General features: G+C 41.9%; 1 protein-coding gene across 2 annotated transcripts in view; it reads left to right on the top strand.

Moving 5' to 3' along the window:
* nme7 (NME/NM23 family member 7) overlaps window positions 1-20,731 on the top strand; it is a 110,846-nt gene that overhangs the window by 60,015 nt on the left and 30,100 nt on the right. For both annotated transcript variants that reach the window (XM_078409248.1, XM_078409249.1), the window contains one exon: window positions 10,567-10,631. In XM_078409248.1, coding sequence (XP_078265374.1) covers window positions 10,567-10,631 — 65 coding nt within the window. The remainder of the gene's footprint in view (window positions 1-10,566; window positions 10,632-20,731) is intronic.

Here is a 20,731-nt window from a genome sequence, read left to right as displayed (position 1 = left end):
GACAAGTTAAAACAATGTGAAAAGGGTAAGTGGATACTCTGGAGTAACTGGAATCTTATCTGACATGTAGGAAGATAGTTGAGGTAAAGGAGGGCGTGTTTAAACCAAAGGGCAATCTCTTTAGTTCATTCATCTTTAGCTGCTTCATTTACAAACTTCTCTTTTTGATAAGATTGTGAGTGTGGCAATTCACCAACATTTACGGAGCTTTGTTTTTCTGATAATGAGGCAATCTGAGCCAGTCTCTAAATAGAGAGCACAATCTCCAATCTTAAATTGACAACAGCATGGCTTACAGTTGAATTAGACCCATGGCAGGTTGGAGTATAATGGACAAAATATGTGGAACATGTCAGAAATGATAATCATGGGGATTGTAATCCCTTTGTAGACATGCAGCTTGAGGGAATGAAGAATGGGTACGCCTACTTAATATTTGAAACTTAAGGGTAATTACAAGGTTATCAAAGAAGACTTGGCTAAAATGAACTGGCAAATTGTATTAAGGTAATAGGTAATAAAAGGTGATGGTTAATTGAGATGCAATGACAGATATTTAAGGGAATATTTGAAAAAAACTCAGAATAGATGCTTTCCAACAAGAAATTAAAGCTTGAAATAGAAGACCTTCGCAGGCAGACAACTGTAGATGCAGCAAGTTGGGCTGAAGGGCCTGTTTCCAGCTCTGTATGACTTCATGACTATGACCCATTATCTGTTTTTTTTAAATGAAAAAAAGTTAGTCAGATGATTGGGCAGAATATAAAACATGACCAATAGACTCATAAGGAAAGAAAACTGGGAGTACAAGATCAAGCTATTTAGAAATGTGGAAACTGAGTGAGTGCAGAAAAGAGTTTGGGGGATTACTAATGACAAAGTAGGGGGTGGGAAATGAATCAAATGGGTGTCATGCCGCAGTATTCACTGTGGACGAGACAAGGGACATCCCAGGAACTGGAAGAGAGATAGAAATTTAGGAGGAGAAAAACACCCCTGTCCACTGTCTCCATCAAGGATGTGCATGTGCAGTTTACCAAGGAGTACAAGTACCTTGGAGTTTACCTGGACAGTAAACTGGACTGGTCCCAGAATGCTGAGGCACTGTATAAGAAGGGACAGAGCCATCTGTACTTTCTGAGGAGGCTCTGCTCTTTCAACGTCTACAGTAAGTTGCTGCAGATGTTCTATCATCCGTGGTGGCCAGTGCCATCTTCTACGTTGTCATATGCCGGGGCAGCAGGGCGAAGGCCGTGGACGCCAACAGAATTACAAGCTCATCAGGAAGACTGACTCCGTCCTGGGAGTGGAGTGGGATTCATGGGAGATGGTCTTGGAGGGGAGGATGCTCCTCAAACTGCGGAGCATCTTGGACAATACAGCTCACCCCCTTCATGACACACTGGTCAACCTGAGGAGCACCTTCAGCAACAGACTGGTTCCACCAAGATGCAGCACAGAACGCCACAGGAGATCCTTTTTCCCTGTGGCCATCAAACTATATAACTCCTCCCTCATCTGTTGTGGGTTAGACTGACCCCCCCAACCCCCCCCCCCCCTCCAACTTTTGCACATCCCCAATCCTGGACTTTCCACTCGTCACTTTAATTCAATGTTTCATGTATCTTGTTGTGATTTATGACTGTTGGCAGACCAATTGCCCTCCTGGGACAAACAAAGTTCTATCATCATATCCTATCTGGAGAAAAGGAATAGTGACATTTTGGGTCTTGAGTCCGAAGAAGGGTCTTGACCCAAAATATCGCCTATTCCTTTTCTCCAAAGATACTGTCTGACCCGCTGAGTTACTCCAGGTTTTTTAGTCTATCTTTGGTTTAAACCAGCATCTGCAGTTCCTTCCTACACATACCTAGAATTTGAGGGTGGTGGGGAGTGGTGTTTGGGGGGGGGGGGGGGGGGGGGTCAGGGTTGTTGGCTGGAATTGCAATCACCAAGTAGATGATACTGTGCAAACTGCCGGAGCTGCAAGTTGACAGGTCTCCAGGTTTCGATCCTTCATCTTAGGGTCTTAAATAGAGTGACAAGCAAGATGGTTTTAATCTTGCAAAATTGTGCCGACATGGGGAAGGTTCCATAGATTGGAGGTTTGTAAATGTTCTGGAAGTCCTTTATTATAAGTTCATAAGTTATAGGAGCAGAATTAAACATTCGGCCCATCGATTTTTAATACAGATAAATGTGAGGTGTTGCATTTTGGAAGCATTAACATGGGTAGAATCCACACTGTGAACGGTAGGGCTCTGGGGATTGTTGTAGAGCAGAGGGATCTAGGCGCACAGGTACATAGTTTGATGGATGGGGCATCACAGGTAGATAGGGTGGTTAAAAAGGCTATTACCACATTGTCCGTCGTCAGTCGGAGCATTGAGTATAGAGGTTTCGAGGTCATGTTGCAGTTGTGTAAGATGTTGGCGAGGCTGCATTTAGAGTATTATATTCAGTTTTGGGTACCATCTGAAAGGAAAGATGTTGTCATGCTGGGAAGGGTGCAGAGAAGATTTATGAGGATGTTACCACGACTCGGGGGCCTGAGCTATAGGGAGAGGTTGAGCAGGCTGGTACTCTATTCTTTGGAGCGCAGGAGGATGAGGGGTATAAAATCATGAGAGGAATATATCAGATAGACACACAGAGTCTCTTGCTCAGAGTAAGGGAATCGAGAACCAGAGGACACAGGTTTAAGGTGAGGGGGGAAATTTAAAAGGAATCTGAGGGGTAACCTTTTCATACATAGGGAGGTAGGTGTATGGAATGAGCTGCAAGAGGAGTTAGCTGAGGCAGGTACTATCGCAACATTTAAGAAACATTTGGACAACTACATGGATAGGATAGGTTTAGAGGGATCAGGGCCAAATGTAGGCAGGTGGGAATAGTGTAGATGGGACATGTTCGCTGGTGTGGGCAAGTTTGGCAGAAGGGCTGTTTCCACGCTGTAAGACTCTATGACTAAGTTACTTTGCCATTCAATCATGGCTAATCTATCTTTCCTCTCAACTGCCACCTAACCTGCTGAGCTACTCCAGCACTGGTTTATTTTTTTTGTAAACCAGCATCCTCAGTTCCTTCTATCTCAGTTTTTTGTAATCGTTCGATACTTTGACTTGACACGATTGCTATCCAGAACAGAAACTAATGTTTTTACGAATTGTTTAGAATTAGTGTAAAGAATTGTTCACAGGATGTAGAAAGAGCAAATACCCTTGAAGAGATGTTCAGCAAAAAGAAATGTTTTGCAGCCATTGGTATGAAGTCACTGCAGGCATTGATTCTAAATAACTTCAGGCGGCACCGAAGATCTTATGGCAAGTGGCATTGCAGCAAAATGCATACTGGTAAACAATGCTCCATTAACAACATGTTGCATGCTCAGGTCAATTGACCTTCCATTTCCAGATAATTACAAGGTGGGAGTACTGCAGACCATGCGCATTTAATTGCCATTTTCTGAGTCAACTTTTCACTCGCAATAAACGTTGCATCATGAACAAAGTGCTATCAGCGGAGCTTGTACAAGAATTCAAATTTCAGCAAGTGATATCTATAATCAATGTATAATTAAACTGAGCAACTCAAAGTATCAAAACTCTAAAGATAAATCAGTTCTTTTTATTTCCAATGCCATTGTATCTACTACTGATATTCCATATTTTCTGCCACGTAATTGCTTTTTCTTTTGCACAGAATATTTGAAAGGTGCTTCAGTCTTCTTAAAACTTCTCATTAAAAATTATGTGCACTCTACTTTGCAATTACCGGTGACACATGGACTCCAAGGTCCAAACCTTTTTTTAATTTTTGTTTTATGCTTGTGCACTGATTTCAAGGTCATAGTCTTCTCCTTGGAGATTTTTATTTTTTTAATTGCAGTGGATCATTTACAGATTACCTAAACATAAACGTAGCAATGGAAAATCACAGCACGGTTTATCTCTGGCAGATTGCGTATGTTGATCAACCAGCGACTAGAAGAAATGGACAGCTGTTGCCTAGGCAGTGGGAACAATGTAGCCTAGCAACAGATATACTTACAATGGAAACATAAGGAACACGAAGTGATCTGCGGAATGCGTCTGGTTAGGGTTGGGACTGTTCACTGCTGGTGTTTCATAATAGGAAATACAGAAATGAATCAGTGGAAATGACGAAATAAACTATTTGTACAGTATATAGATTTTCCCTTTTCCCTGGACGGAACCTTTTATCCCCAGCATGGAAAAAAACAAATACCAGAGGGCATAGCTTCAAGGCAAGAGAGGCAAAGTTAAAGTGTAAAGATTTTTTTTACACAGAGGATGGTGAATGCCTGTAACCCACTGCTGGGAGTGGGAGTGAAGGCAGATACAAGAGTGGCATTTAAGAGGCTTTCAGATAGGCACATGGATATGCAGGGTAATGGATTATGTGCAGGTGGATAAGAGATGGAATAACAAGAATCTGCAGATGCTGGTTTATAACAAGGATAGACACAAAGTGCCAGAGCAATTCAGTGGGTCAGGCAGTAAATCTGGAAAGAGATGAGAGAGATAAGAGATGATCTTGGCATCATATTCAACATAGACATTGTGGGCCGATGGGCCTGTTCTTGTGCTGTACTGTTCTACGTTCTATAAATGCAGAGGAGTTCTGAAATGTAGCTTCCCCGAGAAGATTGTGCAGGTTGCTGATTTTTCTGAATGCTGTGCAGAAAACAATGGTTTGCTTGTTTAATTAAATAGCTTTTGTTTCAATGATCATGGCAAACTTTATCATAGAAGTGCTGATATATTGCAAACATTGAAATAAAAGCAGACGATAATATCAGTCAGAGGGGCTGATTGGGCAAGCCACCTGTCAATTAGGCCTCATGCCCGCACGACTAAGTGTCCGGATCGATTTCTTGCTTGTAATTTTGTATAACTGTTCTCAACTCACTGCATTTCTCATGAGAAAAGTCCCTTGCTTTTATTGGGAGGGGTAGCATTATTTCTGTTTGTCTGCTCTTCAAACAGAATCTGTTTCGTTAATAAATTGACTTTGTTTATGGTACAATATACCATCTGCTGAGACTCCTACATGCCAATTCGTAGAAATACTCTGCAGTACCAAATGAAGCCAGCATGCAAACAAATCAATCGGAGAGGAAAACATGAAGTGCTGGAGGAACTCAGTGGGGTCAGGCAGCATCTGTGGAGGGAATAGACAGACAACGTTGCTATCATCCTGGGTGAAAGGTTCTGATTGTCTATGCCACTCATACTTTTATACACTTCTATCAGGCCTCCTCAGCCTACGATGCTCCAGAGAAAACAATCCAAGATTTAATATGAAACTGAAGGGCAATGTTTGCACTCAGAGGGTGGTGGGTATAAGGAATGAGATGCCAGAGGAGGTAGTTGAAGCAGATACGATAACACACTTAAAAAAACACTTGGGCAGCTACATGGACAGGAAAGGTTCAGAAGGATATGTGTCAAACGCAGGCAAATGGGACTAGCTTACTCAGCATAGACGAGTTGGGATGAAGGGCCTGTCTCCATGATGTATGGCTCTATGTTTGTCCAACCTCTCCTTGTAGCTAATACTCTCTAATCCATGTATCATTGTGGTAAATCTCTGCACCCTCTCCAATGCCTCCACATCCCTCCTGTAATGGAACGACCAGAACTGTGCACAACACTTCAAATATGGCCTAACCAAAGTCCTACAAAGCAGTAACATGACTTCTTGACTCTTGGACTCGATGCCCTGACTGATGAAAACAAGCATACCATACGTCATCTTTACCACTTTATCTAAAGTGCATTCAGAAAGCATTTAGACCCCTTCATTTTTTCCACATTTTGTTACATTACAACCTTATTTTAAAATGGATTAAATTCATTTTTTATCATCAATCTACACACAATACCCCATAATAAAAAAGTGAAAACCAGGTGTTTAGAAATTTTTGCAAAGTAATTAAAAAGAAATAACTGAAATATCACATTTACATGTATTCAGACCCTTCACTCAGTGCTTAATTGAGGCACCTTTGGCAGCGATTACAGCCTCAAGTCTTCTTGGGTATGACGCTACAAGTTTGGCACATCTGTATTGGGGTAATTTCTCCCATTCTTCTCTGCAGATCCTCTCAACCTCTGTCAGGTTGGATGGGGAGCAACAATGCACGGCTATTTTCAGGTCCCTCCAGAGATATTCGATCGGGTTCAAGCCCAGGCTCTGACTGGGCCACTCAAGGACATGCATAGACTTTCACAAAGCCACTCCTGCGTTGTCCTGGCTGTGTACTTAGGGTAGTTGTCCTGTTGGAAGGTGAACCTCCGCCCCAATCTGAGGTCCAGAACGCTCTACAGCAGGTTTTCATCAAGGATCTCGCTTCACTTTGCTCCGTTCATCTTTCCCTCAATCCTGACTAGTCTCCCAGTTCCTGCTGCATGATGCTGCGAACACCATGCTTCACCGTAGGTATGGTATTGGCCAGGTGATGAGCGGTGCCTGGTTTCCTCTAGACGTGACGCTTGGCATTCAGGCCAAAGAGTTCAATCTTTGTTTGATCAGACCAGAGAATCTTGTTTCTCATGGTCTGAGAATCCTTTAGGTGCCTTTTGGCAAACTCCAAGCAAGCTGTCATGTGCCTTTTTCTGAGGAATGGCTTCTGTCAGGCCACTCTGCCATAAAGGCTTGATTGGTGGAGTGTTGCAGATATAGTTGCCCTTCTGGAAGGTTCTCCCATCTTCACAGAGGAACTCTGGAGCTCGGTCAGAGTGTCCATCGGGTTCTTGGTCACCTCCCTGACCAAGGCCCTTCTCCCCCAATTGCTTAGTTTGGCCGGGTGGTCAGCTCTATGAAGAGTCCTGGTGGTCCCAAAGTTCTTCCATTTAAGAATGACGGAGGCCACTGTGCTCTTCGGGACCTGCAATGCTGCAGAAATTGTTTATACCCTTCCCCAGATCTGTGTCTCGACACAATCCTGTCTTGGAGGTCGACGGACAATTCCTTCGTCTTCATGGCTTGGATTTTGCCCTGACATGCACTGTTAACTGTGGGACCTTGTATAGACAGGTGTGTGCCTTTCCAAATTATGTCCAATCAATTGAATTTACCACTGGTGGACTCCAATCAAGTTGTAGAAACATCTCAAGGATAATCAATGGAAACAGGATGAACATAAGCTCAATTTTGAGTGTTATAGCAAAGGGTCTGAATACTTATGTAAATGTGATATTTCAGTTATTTCTTTTTAATTACTTTGCAAAAATGTCCAAACACCTGGTTTTCGTTTTTTTATTATGGGGTATTGTGTGTAGATTGATGATAAAAAATCATAATTTTATCATTTTAATCCATTTTAAAATAAGGCTGTAACGTAACAAAATGTGGAAAAAGTGAAGGGGTCTGAATATTTTCTGAATGCCTGTTACATGTGTTGCCACTTTCAGAGAGCTATGGCCTTATACATCAGTGCTGTTAAGGGTCTTGCTATTAACTGTATACTTTTCCCCTTGCATTCAACCTCCCAAAGTGTCAAGTGGAAATTAAATGAAATTAGAGCATGATGGTGGCCAGTTTAGAAAGAAATAGCCATGTTGAAGAACAATCATAATAAAGCATATGTGCGAAAGAATAGATATTCAGTTGGATAAACCTAAACTTTGGAGAAAAGGAAGAGTGCGTGAAAGACAAGTTAAACTCAGAATGAGCAGTGGTGAAATAAAGTTAATTGCTTCAATGGAATCACTACACAGTAATACGTACAATGGGGTGATTGTTACCTTTACAAGTGTGTGGGGCTTGCAACCCAAAATAAATTTCTCCAAATGTTTTATTTTTGGTCAGGTTATTATAATTTGCCTTGTGAATTACCTAGAACACAGAACAGTACAGCACAGGAGCATGCCCTTAAGCCCACAATGTGCCGAACATGATGCCAAGATCAACTAAGCACCTCTACTGTTTGACTGTGGCTTTAGTTGAAGATTTGGTGTTCAAGCCCATCATCCATTCTTTGGTGTTTTTTTTGTTGTGGAAGTTTTTTTCGTTTTTTTTCATAGCTTTATGTTTATGTTTGCGCATAGTTCTATATGTGGCAAAATAAACATTATAACAACGAATATAAACCCTGTATGTTGTGCCGTTAACAAATTGGTTCAATACCTTCTTCCCAACAACCATCAGGTTTTGAACCCTTTACAACACTAACCTCAACAATGAACTTCTATGGACTGTGTTTGGTTGCATTAAGAACTTCGAGGGGGGGGGGGGTTGCATAGTGTTACAGTTGTTTATTGAATTTTAAGATCTTTTTATTTTGTCGGTGTGCATTGTGTTTATGGGCCTGTGAAGTTGCTGCAAGTAAGCATTTAATTGTTCTGCTGTTGGTACATATGACAATTAAATGCTATGGACTCTCTTGACACCAGATGATCACATGGAGTAAAATTGAACAGGAGGAAGACCTTGGGAGAAAACAAATCATTCTCTAGCCACTTCTAGTTGAAGATGGTTGTGAGTAGTTCAGTCAGTAATTGTGAGCTGAGCTCTGATCATTGAGGATGGGGATCTTCATCCTATTAGCCTAATAATCCACCACCATTCATGATTGGATGTGAGAGGGTTGAAGTGCTTTAATATGATTAATTGGATGTTGAAGTGATTATCTCCATCTTTTAACAACTGCTGGCTGCTAAACCATGAGATTACAGAGCGCAAGGTGTTTATTTTTGATGCTGACTAGAGCAGCAGCTAGATTTGGAACTGCTGACCAATCACCTGTTTACACTAGTTGTAAACTAGTGTACACCATACACGAGTGCCCTCCATAATGTTTGGGACAAAGACCCATCATTTATTTATTTGCCTCTGTACTCCACAATTTGAGATTTGTAATAGAAAAAATCACATGTGGTTAAAGTGCACATTGTCAGATTTTATTAAAGGCCATTTTTATACATTTTGGTTTCACCATGTAGAAATTACAGCTGTGTTTATACATGGTCCCCCCATTTCAGGGCACCATAATGTTTGGGGGAGGATCTGAGGTCAGGATCGTACCTGGGTCTGTGGCGCTGTGAGACAGCAGTTTTACCAGCTGTGCCACTGAGCCGCCTAATGTACCCAAGACTGGTGCCACTGTTGTGACATGAATGACCACTGTATAGTCTGGGTAAACACAACGTCTTGTCTGCACCCTTTTTCAGACTGACAGTAGGGGGTTGAAGGAGTAAATAAGTTGGAGAGGAATATCCATGTTTGATTCACAATGTCTTGATTAGCTTAACTAAAGCAGTGTTAAAGAAACATAACTTATTACGTGCAAGTTGATGCTTTTTGTGCCATGCATTTGCCTCCTCCCATCTCCCAGAAGTATGTGTATCGTAACATGTGAGAAGAAATAGGAGAAAGAAACATTTTGAAGAGTTGACAGTAAACAAAAAATGCCTTCAATCATGCTACATATAATATGATTCCCTGCTGTGGGATATGTCTTATATGGATAGGACAGGTTTGGAGGGATATGGTCCAAGCGCGGGCAGGTGGGACTCGTGTAGCTGGGGCATGTTGGCCGGTGTGGGCAAGTTGGACCGAAGGGCCTGTTTCCACCCTGTATCACTCAATTACTCTATATCTCTATACTGTACCCTTGAGTTAGGGAATGGAATAATGGCTCAGTTTCCCATCTGACTGCTGCCCTGAAACAAACGTATCGTTGTATGTAAACATTGGGCAAGGTAGGGTTGGCTTTAGCTGTAATACGTTTGCTCATGGTTAGCTGTTGAAATGGACAATTTATGGACACACGCTGAGGAACTCGGTGGCTGTAAAGACCAATGAATATTGAACGTCGAACCATACAGCATAGGAACCGACTCTTCTGTGCCAAACATGGTGCCAAGTTAAGCTAGTCTCCACAGCCTGCACATGAAACATATCCCTGCATTCTCTGAATATCCATGCGCCTGTCTAAAAGCCTCTTCAATGGCACAATCATATCTACTTCCACAACAACCCATGACAGCACATTCCTGGCATCCACCGCTCTTTGTGTAAAAGAAAAACTTTCCCCACACATCTCCTTTAAAACTTTATTCTTCTCACCTTAAAGCTTTGTCCTGTAGTCTTTGACATTTCCACGCGAGGAAGCTGAGCATTTTTAGTTTAGTTTTAGAGATACTGCATAGAACCAGGCCCTTCGGCCCATCGAGTCCACAACGACCATTAATCACCCATTCGCACCAGTTCTATGTTATTCCAATTTCCCATGGACTAGGCCAATTATCCTGCAAACATGCACGTCTTTGGGATGTGGGAGGAAACCAGAGCACCAAGAGGAAATCCACGCGGTCACACGTGCAAACTCTGCATGGACAGCACCCAAGGTCAGGATCGAATCTGGGTCTCTGGCGCTGTGATGTCGCAGCTCTACTTTTTTGCTGAAGAGCAGCAAATATGGAGATGGAGGTTAAATCGTCCAATGACTGATATTCATATTTACTCATTGTCTTTCAAATATAAAAGTAAATTGATAAGTATTGATATTAAACGTTTGACCATTCCTTATACTTACAGGTCTAGCTGGAAAGATTTTGAATACCATTGAAGAAATGGGATTTCAATACAGTGCACTCCAAATGGTAAGATGAATTATATGTTTTTATACTAAATAGCACTTAAAATATGGCTATAGTAAGGCTGCTCTGGTATGTCCTGGCATTAGTGTGTTCTTTTTTTTTTTATTGCATCTAATACTGCTGTATGTTTGGAGGCTCCAGACTAATTTTTCCCACCAGTGCTCAAAAAAAGGGGGATCAAATCAAATTAAGACAAGAAATATCACAATCTTCCACAACTGTGAAACTAACCAATTGTTCTTGCACCTCTTTACATTGAATTCTAGTACTCTTGGAAGTCTTTTTCACCTTGAGCTCAGTAGAGAAGAATTACAGCAGAGCAATGGAAAATGTCGCCCTATTTTATTGATTGCAGACAGCAGCATCTTGCTAAACAATCACCAGCAAGGACATCCTGACAATAGGCCATTCATGAGACTCCAAGGGCTGAGATGAAGCATCGATGAGAAATGGTGGCCAGAATAATATTTTTAGTTTAGTTTATTGTCATGTGTACTGAGGTACAGTGAAAATCGTTTGTTGTGTGCTAACTAGTCAGCGGAAAGACAATACATGATACATGATTACAATCGAGCCATTCACAGTGTGCAGGTACGTGATAAGGGAGTAATATTTAGTGCAAGATAGAGCCAGTAAAGTCCGATCAAAGATATCCGAGGGCCACCAATGAGGTAGATCGTAGTTCAGGACTGCTCTAGTGACCTTGCATGTATAATGTATGAGGAGCCTTTGAGTATTCTAGGCCTGTACTCGTTGGAGTTTAGCAGGAGGAAAGGGGACCTTCTTGAAAGTAACCGAATAGTGTATGGCCTGAATACAGTGGCTGTGGAGAGGATGTTTCCACTAGTGGGAGTGGATATGCCAACATTTAAAGATCGCATGGATGAACCAATTGTTCATCCCTGTTTGGCGTAAAAATAAAATCAGGAAGGCGGCTCAACCATGGCTAACGAGGGAAATTAGGGATAGTGTTAAATCCAAGGAAGAGGCTAATAAATTGGCCAGAGGAAGCAGCAAACCGGAGGACTGGGAGAAATTTAGAATTTAACCGAGGAAGACAAAGGGGTTAATTAAGAGGGGGAAATAGAGCATCAAAGAAAGCTTGTGGAGAATATAAAAACTGACTGTAAAAGCTTCTATAGACATGTGAAGTGGAAAAGATTAGTGAAGACTAATGTAGGTCCCTTACAGTCAGAAACAGGTGAATTTATAATGGGAAACAAGGAAATGGCTGACCAGTTAAATGAGTACTTTGGTTCTATCTTCACTAAGGAAGACACGAACAATCTCCCAGAAATACTAGGGGACCGAGGATCTAGTGGGAGAGAGGGACTCAAGAGAATCCACATTAGTCAGGAAATGGTGTTAGGTAAACTGTTGGGAATGAAGGCAGATAAATCCCCAGGGCCTGATGGTCTGCATCCCAAAGTACTCAAGGAGGTGGCCCTAGAAATTGTGGATGCACTGGTGATCATTTTCCAATGTTCTATAGACACTGGATCAGTTCTGTGGACTGGTGGGTTGCTAATGTAACCCCACTTTTAAAAAAAGTAGGGAGAGAGAATACAGGGACTTATAGACCAGTTAGCCTGACATTGGTAGAGGGGAAGATGCTTGAGCTGATTATTAAAGATATACTAGCAGTGCATTTGGAAGGTCCTGTTTCTGCGCTGTATCTCTCAAGTATAAAGTAAAGTCTAAATCTGTGGAACTATGGAGGCGAAGTCAATGGGTATTTTTAAAGCGGAGATTGATAAGTTCTTGATTCGTAAGGGAGTCAAAGGATACAGGGAGAAGACAGGAGAATAGGGTTGCGAGAGAAAGAGATCAGCCATGATTGAGTGGCAGAGTGGACTCGATGGGCCGAATGGCCTAACTCTGCCCATACGACATGATTCTCGAACCCCATTTTTATCTCATTCTATTACCTCTTTTGCCTTCATCCTCGGAATGAGCAAAGGTTTGTGCTTTCTCATTTCACATGTACAAGAAAGGCATCTTTGCTGGATTTTTACCTTTCACTGTTAAGCCCAAAACAATTTGAATAGGAAAATAAAATACATAGGTGTTCAAAATCAATAATAAAATAGAAAATACTGGAAATACTTAAGTCAGGCAACATATTTGGAATGAGAAATAGTTATTTAGACCAAGTGGACCCCACTCCTCCTCCACTCTCCCCCCACTCCCCCTCCCCTCTCCCCCACACTCCCCTCCTCTCTCCCCCCTATCCCCCTCCTCTCTCCCCCCTATCCCCCTCCACTCCCCCCTCCCCTCTCCCCCTTCCCCTCTCCCCCTCCATTCTCCCCCTCTCCCTCCCCTTTCCTCCCTCCTCCTCCACTCTCCCCCACTATCCCCTCCCCTTTCCCTCCCCTTTCCCTCCCCTTTCCCTCCCCTTTCCCTCCCCTTTCCCTCCCCTTTCCCTCCCCTTTCCCTTCCCTCCCCTCCCCTCCCCTCCCTCCCTCCCTCCCTCCCTCCCTCCCTCCCTCCCTCCCTCTCCTCCCTCTCCTCCCCCTCCCCTTCCCCCTCCCCTTTTCCCTCCCCATCCCCCTCTCTCCCACTCCCACTCCCCCCACCCCCTCCTCCCTTCCCTCCTCCCTCCCCAAACCCCCTCACCCCCCACTCCACCCCCCTCAACCTCCCATTATCCTCCCTCCTCCCCCTTCCCTCCCTCCGTCGGAGATAAATTTAAACTTTAAAATGGGAATAACTTAAAAAATATACACCAATTTCAATGAAACTTCTTCCATGAGCACCAAAGGGACGACAGTGCGTAAGATGGGCTTAAAATTGTTGCGCTATCGTGTACCACTTTGGCTGTAGTTCAGGAATAAACAAATAAACAAACGAGAGTTTTAGTATATAGAATAGATGTTTCAGGACCCGCCAGACATCTGGAGTTTTCCCATAATTTTCTGTGTTTATTCCATAATGATTAAGTATTCACTGGATCTGTGACAATTGGTACTTTGTGTCTTTTTTTACTCAACTTGATTCTTCTACTGGACAGGAGGACCCTTGCCTCAATTATACTTCTGGGTGCCTTGTGCTAATTCTTGAACTTCTTGTTAGTAAGTTCCAAGTCAAAAAGTAAATTCTTCTGACTGAATCTATATCTTAAATTCTTAGTAGGCCCTTGTGACATTGTGTAAGGAAAAGGAAGAGACATTTCTGTTCTGTCATTTTAGTCAGAATGTCAAAACTTGTGGATCTGTTCATCTTGCCTATGTTCGGAAATGTGCTATCTTGACCTCCAGACTTAATCATTCTCCTTTATCCCTGATTATCTTGCATTATTATCAAAACTCAAGTGGTGCGTATAACTGCATAAATGATTTAATCATTAAAAGGCACCCGTCTATAGTTCAGAACTTATCAAAGCATATGTAACATACTTCCTTCATGTTATTTGCATTAACGGAAGAATAAACACAATGGTTTATAACCTCTTGTGTGTAGAAATAGTGATAACGTGAGTTTTAAATAGCCTACTTCCTTCTCATTTTCTTCTGGGAATGTTGTTTTAACACGTGGTCTCTTTCAGATAGTGTATTTATTTTTGACTAGAATTTGCAGTAGATTATCTTGCTGTGATTACAAATGGATTATCGTTTGACGAGCTGGGATTAGCGTGCCTTGCTCTTGTTGCGAAATTGCTTGTTTTTAATTGCCAACTTTAATATTAGGCTGCCATGCATTGTTAGGAAACTTTTGTACAAGGTTAAGGCTACAAATATTCCTTTATTTATAAGCATTCAGTTTTTAAAAAATCTACTGTAATGTTGTTTGCTGTAGAGCGTACATGTCTCGATGTGCAAACCTTTTTCCTTCATTAGTCTGATCATTTTTTTTGGTGTCTTTTTGATGAGATTATTGAGGCTCAGTTGCTAGGTTGTCAGGAATCACACGGCTCCTCTGGGACGGTCATTGTGGTCATCGCATTTCTCGGCTTTTGGTTTGGTCAGTTGGAATCTGAGTTGTACAGCATGGAAACGGGCATTTCTGCCCAACTCGTACATGCTGACCAAGTTGCCTACATGAGCTGGTTCCATTTGCCCACATTATGTTTATGTCCCTCTAAACCTTTCCTTCTGTATGTCATGTAAACACTGTAATTGTACCCACTACCACTTTCTATGGCAGCCCGTTCCACATACGCACAGTCCTCTGAATCGAGAAAGTTCCCCCTTGTACCATAAACCTGCGCCCTCTAGTTTCAGCCACCACTACCCTGTGGGAAAAAAAAGACTGTGGCCGATTACCTCGTCTATGTGTCCCCGTGATGTTATGTCTGGTATAAGTTAGTTTTTTCTTTGCAGGGAAGGAAGGATAAACTAAAGGAAATGTACCATGACTTGAAAACACGCAATGAATTTGAAGTGGGGGAGACACTGGTGGGAAATATTACCTCAGTTTTCCAGAAGTGACAAGATCACCCGAGGCCCCCAGTAGAAAGACACCGGAAGGATCATAATCCTATTGCTGGCATTATGATACCATTCTCAGTTTATCTGACATTGTCCTTGAGTGCTCTTGGCAAGTACAGGTCCACCACCGATTTTCCAGCAAATGATGGTCCGGCATCTCTTTTAATCTGGACAAAATTACGGGAACGCCCTTGAAATCCCCTGACTCGCTATGAAGGCCAACATCCCCACGCTGTTTGTTTTATTTAACCTTCTAGCAGTCCATGGTGCTTTAGAGACATGGGGTATAATTAATGGGTCAGAGATGTATAGTTGAATTATTGTTATGTGACCTCTGTTGGTCTGGCAAAATGGAATACCCGGCAAGGCTCTGGATCCAAGGGTGCCGGAAAGTCGGTGGTGAACCTGTATTAAATTCCTATAGGTTACCAGTGGGATAGTTGCAGTTGCGATGTTCATTATTGTGCACAGTAACCTCGCTTAATAACAGAGGCCATGAGAGATACAGTGCCCTCCATGATGTTTGGGACAAAGACCCATCATTTATTTATTTGCCTCTGTACTCCACAATTAGAGATTTGTAATAGAAAAAAAATTACATGTGGTTAAAGTGCACATTCTCAGATTTAAATAAAGGCCATTTTTATACAGTTTGGTTTTACCATGTAGAAATTACAGCAGTGTTTATACATACTCCCCCCATTTCAGGGCACCATAATGTTTTGGACACAGCAATGTCATGTAAATGAAAGTAGTCATGTTTAGTATTTTGTTGCATATCCTTTGCTTGCAATGACTGCTTGAAGTCTGCGATTCATGGACCAGTTGCTGGGTGTCTTCTCTGGTGATGCTCTGCCAGGCCTGTACTGCAGCCATCTTTAGCTTATGCTTGTTTCGGGGGCTAGTCCCCTCCAGTTTTCTCTTCAGCATATAAAAGTCATGATCAATTGGGTTCAATTCAGGTGATTGACTTGGCCAGTTAAGAATTGACCATTTTTTAGCTTTGAAAAATTCCTTTATTGCTTTAGTAGTATGTTTGGGATCATTGTCTTGCTGCAGAATGAACCGCCAGCCAATAGGTTTTGAGGCATTTGATTGAACCTGAGGAGATCGGATGTGTCTATACTCTTCAGAATTCATTCTGCTACTCCCATCAACAGTTATATCATCAATGAAGATAAGTGAGCCAGTACTTTCAGCAGCCATACATGCCCAGGCCATAACCACCCCCACTACTATGTTTCACAGATGAGGTGGTATGCTTTGGATCTTGGGCATTTCATTCTCTCCTCCATACTTTGCTCTTGCCATCACTCTGATATAAGTTAATCTTTGTCTCATCTGTCCACAAGAACCTTTCCAGAACTGATGTTGCTCTTTTAAATACTTCTTGGTAAATTGTAACCTGGCCATTCTATTTTTGCGGCTAACCAGTGGTTTGCATCTTGCAGTGTAGCCTCTGTATTTCTGTTCATGAAGTCTTCTGAGGTCATTGACAAATCCACACCTGAAGAGAGTTTCTGCTGTCGGACAGGTGTTTGGGATTTTTCTTTATTATAGAGAGAATTCTGTCATCAGCTGTGGAGGTCTTCCTTGGCCTGCCAGTCCCTCTGCAATTAGTAAGCTCACCAGTGCTCTCTTTCCTCTTAATGATGTTTCAAACAGTTGTTTTTGGTAAGCCTAAGGTTTGGCTGATGTCTCTAACAGTTTTATTCTTGTTTCTCAGTCTCATAATGGCTTCTTTGACTTTCATTGGCACAACTTTGGTCCTCATGTTGATAAACAGCAATGACAGTTTCCAAAGGTGATGGAAAGACTGGAGAAAAGACAGGGTGCTGAGCTCTCTTATACCTGCATTAAGGAGGCAATTAAACACACCTGAGCAATTACAAATGCTTGTGAAGCCATGTGTCCCAAACATAATGGTGCCCTGAAATGGGGGCACTATGTATAAACACAGCTGTAATTACTACATGGTGAGACCAAAATGTATAAAAATGGCCTTTAATAAAATCTGACAATGTGCACTTTAACCACATGTGATTTTTTTTCTATTCCAAATCTCAAATTGTGGAGTAGAGAGGCAAATAAATAAATGATGGGTCTTTTGCCCCAAACATTATGGAGGGAACTGTATGGTCAGTGATTATAGTTCATATAAACCCATTAATTATAATGAACAAACATTTGCCATCAACTTCTTTCAACTGTATCCTATATTGACATTATAAGAGCCTCCAGTCTACCTTCAATGATATTATAACTAATAAATGGCAATTGAAATTACAGGTACAGCTGTGTCAATAAGATCACTATCCATTAGGTTGACAAACCACAGCCACTTGACATAATGGATTCCACTTGATATAATCAGTTCTTGAAACTAGCCACAGTATTTACTCAGACCACTTTCGAAATAGAATACTACAATGGAAATGGACCCCAATTGAGTAGAAAAGTACTGCATAGGAAATCTGGACTTTCAGAAAGTATCTGTTCAGTTCTGTATTGGAAATGGATTTGAGGCAAAATGTTACTTCTGGAAATGTTTCAGAAGCCAGGAGCAGGGATGTAAGAACAGTGAGAATAAAAAAGGGTGTAGCATGCGGCTAGAAGATCAGATTCAGCACCATGTGTAGGAAGGAACTGCAGATGCCGGTTTAAACCGGAGATAGACTCAAAATACTGGAGTAACTCAGCGGGACAGGCACCATCTCTGGAGAAAAGGAATGGGTAACGTTTCCGGTCAAGACCCTTCTTCAGACTGGAGAAGCACCATGACTAGATTCAGCACCTTGTTTTCCTTTGATGATGAACCAGAAAGAAGTAAGATTGTTGTGACAAGACTTGAAGGAAAATGAAGAGAATAAATAGTCTTCTGAAAGTGCCAATATATTCAAGGCTTGTCATGGCTGTTCAGGAACTTTCAAGATGTTTGCAAACTTGCATTATATTCATCTTGCACAGGAGGCTCCTAGTGTAGAAACCACAAAAAAGGACACAGTGGGCAGCACATTGTACCTATTGTGTAGGATAGAACTAGTGTACGAGATGATCACTGGTTGGCGTGGACTCGATGGGCCAAAGTGCCTGTTTCCATGATGTATCTCTAAATGTCGAAAAAATGACACAAAGTGCTGGAGTAACTTAGCATCTATTTCGAAAGTGGTTTGAGTAAATACTGTGACTAGTTTCAAGGATTGATTATATCAAGCGGAATCTATTATGTCTAGTGGCTGTGGTCAGCAAACCTAATGGATAGGTGATATTTCAGGTCGAGATCCTTCTTCAGACTGAAGATTTCAGACTGAAGAAGGGTCTTGACCCGAAACCTCACCTATCCATGTTCTCCAGATATGCTGCCTGACCTGCTAAGTTACCTCAGCACTTTGTGTCCTTGTTGTGTATTTACCAGCATCTGCAGTTCTCTGTGTAGTGTAGAAACCATTTTGGCAGCACATTTTTCAAAAGAGCTGAAATGAATAATTGAGGAAGGCGGCCGAATACTTTTAGCTTCATTGATTGTGTGTCTGGAAAGAGTGAATCCGAGTACTGGTGTAATGGTACCCCCCCCCCCCCCCCCCCCCCCCCACCTCTGATCTCTTAGCATCCTTGTCAAAACATATTCCACTCTCCCCTCCACAAACACTACTTTTTGTGTGCCCCAGAATAAACTCTCCCTCTAGTCACTTGCAAAAGTGGTTTCAAATTTCCAACATTTGGCCCAGCATTCACCATGACATTTCACATCTCAGCCTCTTATTTTGATTTCATGGTCTGAAGTAAAATAGCCACTCCATTAATCTTCCTGTTATGGATTTCATTTCCACTCTAAGTCAAAGGGTCATTGTCTTCAAAATTGATGGCAGGGGGCAGATTTGACCATTTATCATATCTTTTAGAACCACTGCTTTGAACTCCTGTGCTAAAACTTTCTATTTAGAATTTTAACTTTCTATTGTAGAATCACCTTGGGCTGAGAAGACGACTCTTGGCTTCTCTTACCTACTACAGTAATTTTGTATCTGTCTCCCCACACATTAAAAAAAAACAGGTATAAGGAAGTCATGGGCTTCTTTGTCACCAATGTTGAGTTAATCAGTTCAGCTATCTTACCCTTTTCACTTTTTCCCAAGTCCACCGTCAAAAATAGCCAGGTTCCACCATTTCCTAATCCTTGGCTTTTTTGGGGGATTTTTTTCTGGGTTCTTTATCTCCTGTTGTGGAATCTCAGCCCTCAGTGCAAAATAGTGGCATAGCTGGTAGAGCCACTGCTTCGCACGTTCACGTTCCTGGGTGTACATATTTCTGAAGATTTGTCCTGGACCCAGGACATTGATGCAATCATAGAGAAAGCCCATCAACACCTCTACTTCCTTAGAAGAATGAGGAGATTCAGTATGTCGACAAATCCTCTCTTGAACTTCTAGGAGTATGGAAGAGAGCATATCGACTGGTTGCATCAGCGTCTGGTTTGGCAACTCAAACCCCCAGGAACGACGGAAATTACAAAAAGGGGTGGACACTGCCTGGTCCATCACAGGTATTGACCTTCCCACCATCGATGAGATCTATAGGAGGCACTTCCTCAAAAAGGGATTCAGCATCATCTGTTACCCACACTACCTGACCACGTTCTCATTCCACTCCTGCCTTCGGGAAGAAGATATAGGAGTCTGAAAAAATGTGACTTCCAGATTCAAGAACAGCTTCAACTCCAACAACTATCAGGTTCTTGACACGACAAATACCAACTAAACTATGGATTGCGAACTGTCTTGGTTGCAACTAGGGACATCGGGCTTATGTTTTGCACTAATATTGTTTTTTAAAACTTATTGAACTTTTCTATTGTTCATTATGTCATCTATGAGTACTGTGTTTACAGACCTGTTGTGCTGCTGCAAGTAAGAATTTCATTATTCCGTTTTGGTACATATGACAATTAAATACTTTCAGCTCTTGACTCTTAATCTTATTAACCTTAACTCAACATTCTGGTCATCCGTTGAGAAGCAAAGAGTTTGGTGTCCTCAATTGCAAGATGGTCATTTTTGAATTGAATGTTACTTCAAATCTCAGTCCAGAAATTTGAGTGTGACTCTTCAGGACAGCGATGAACACGAATAGATTTCCAAACAATTGCAACATTCCGATCATCACAGTATCTTTACATACCCTATTCTACCTGGAATCATTATATCTGATAGATGTAGAAAATAACCTAGAACAAGTAGAAGAGAAGCATGAAAATGTTCCTCTTGACCACGTTAGGCAAGCAAAATGAGTCCAAGGATCATGTAGGCCTTCTTTAATATTATACAATACCTATCACTTTTACTTTATCTCCGCCCTAGTAAGAAACAAATGCATGCCTGATGCAATTTAACAAGATTGCTTACATGGCATTGACCTGCAGCCTGTTCCAGAGGTCGACACAAAATGTTGGAGTAACTCAACGGGTCAGGCAGCAACTCTGGAGTAAAGGAATAGGTGACGTTTCGGGTCGAGGCCCTTCTTCAGACTGAGAGTCGAGGGAGAGGGAAATTAGAGGTATGAAAAGGTACAGAACAAATCAGAACCAGCCAGTTCCAGAGGTCACTATTCACTGGAAGAAGAAATCTGTTTCAACATTTAACCTGGTTCTTTCAGTAACTTGAGATGTTGAACTCCTAT

The sequence above is a fragment of the Rhinoraja longicauda genome, chromosome 12 (genome assembly GCF_053455715.1).
Source record: "Rhinoraja longicauda isolate Sanriku21f chromosome 12, sRhiLon1.1, whole genome shotgun sequence".
NCBI lineage: Eukaryota > Metazoa > Chordata > Chondrichthyes > Rajiformes > Arhynchobatidae > Rhinoraja > Rhinoraja longicauda.
The sequence above is the reverse complement of the archived record's forward strand: the minus strand, read 5'-3'. Positions and strand labels throughout refer to the sequence as shown.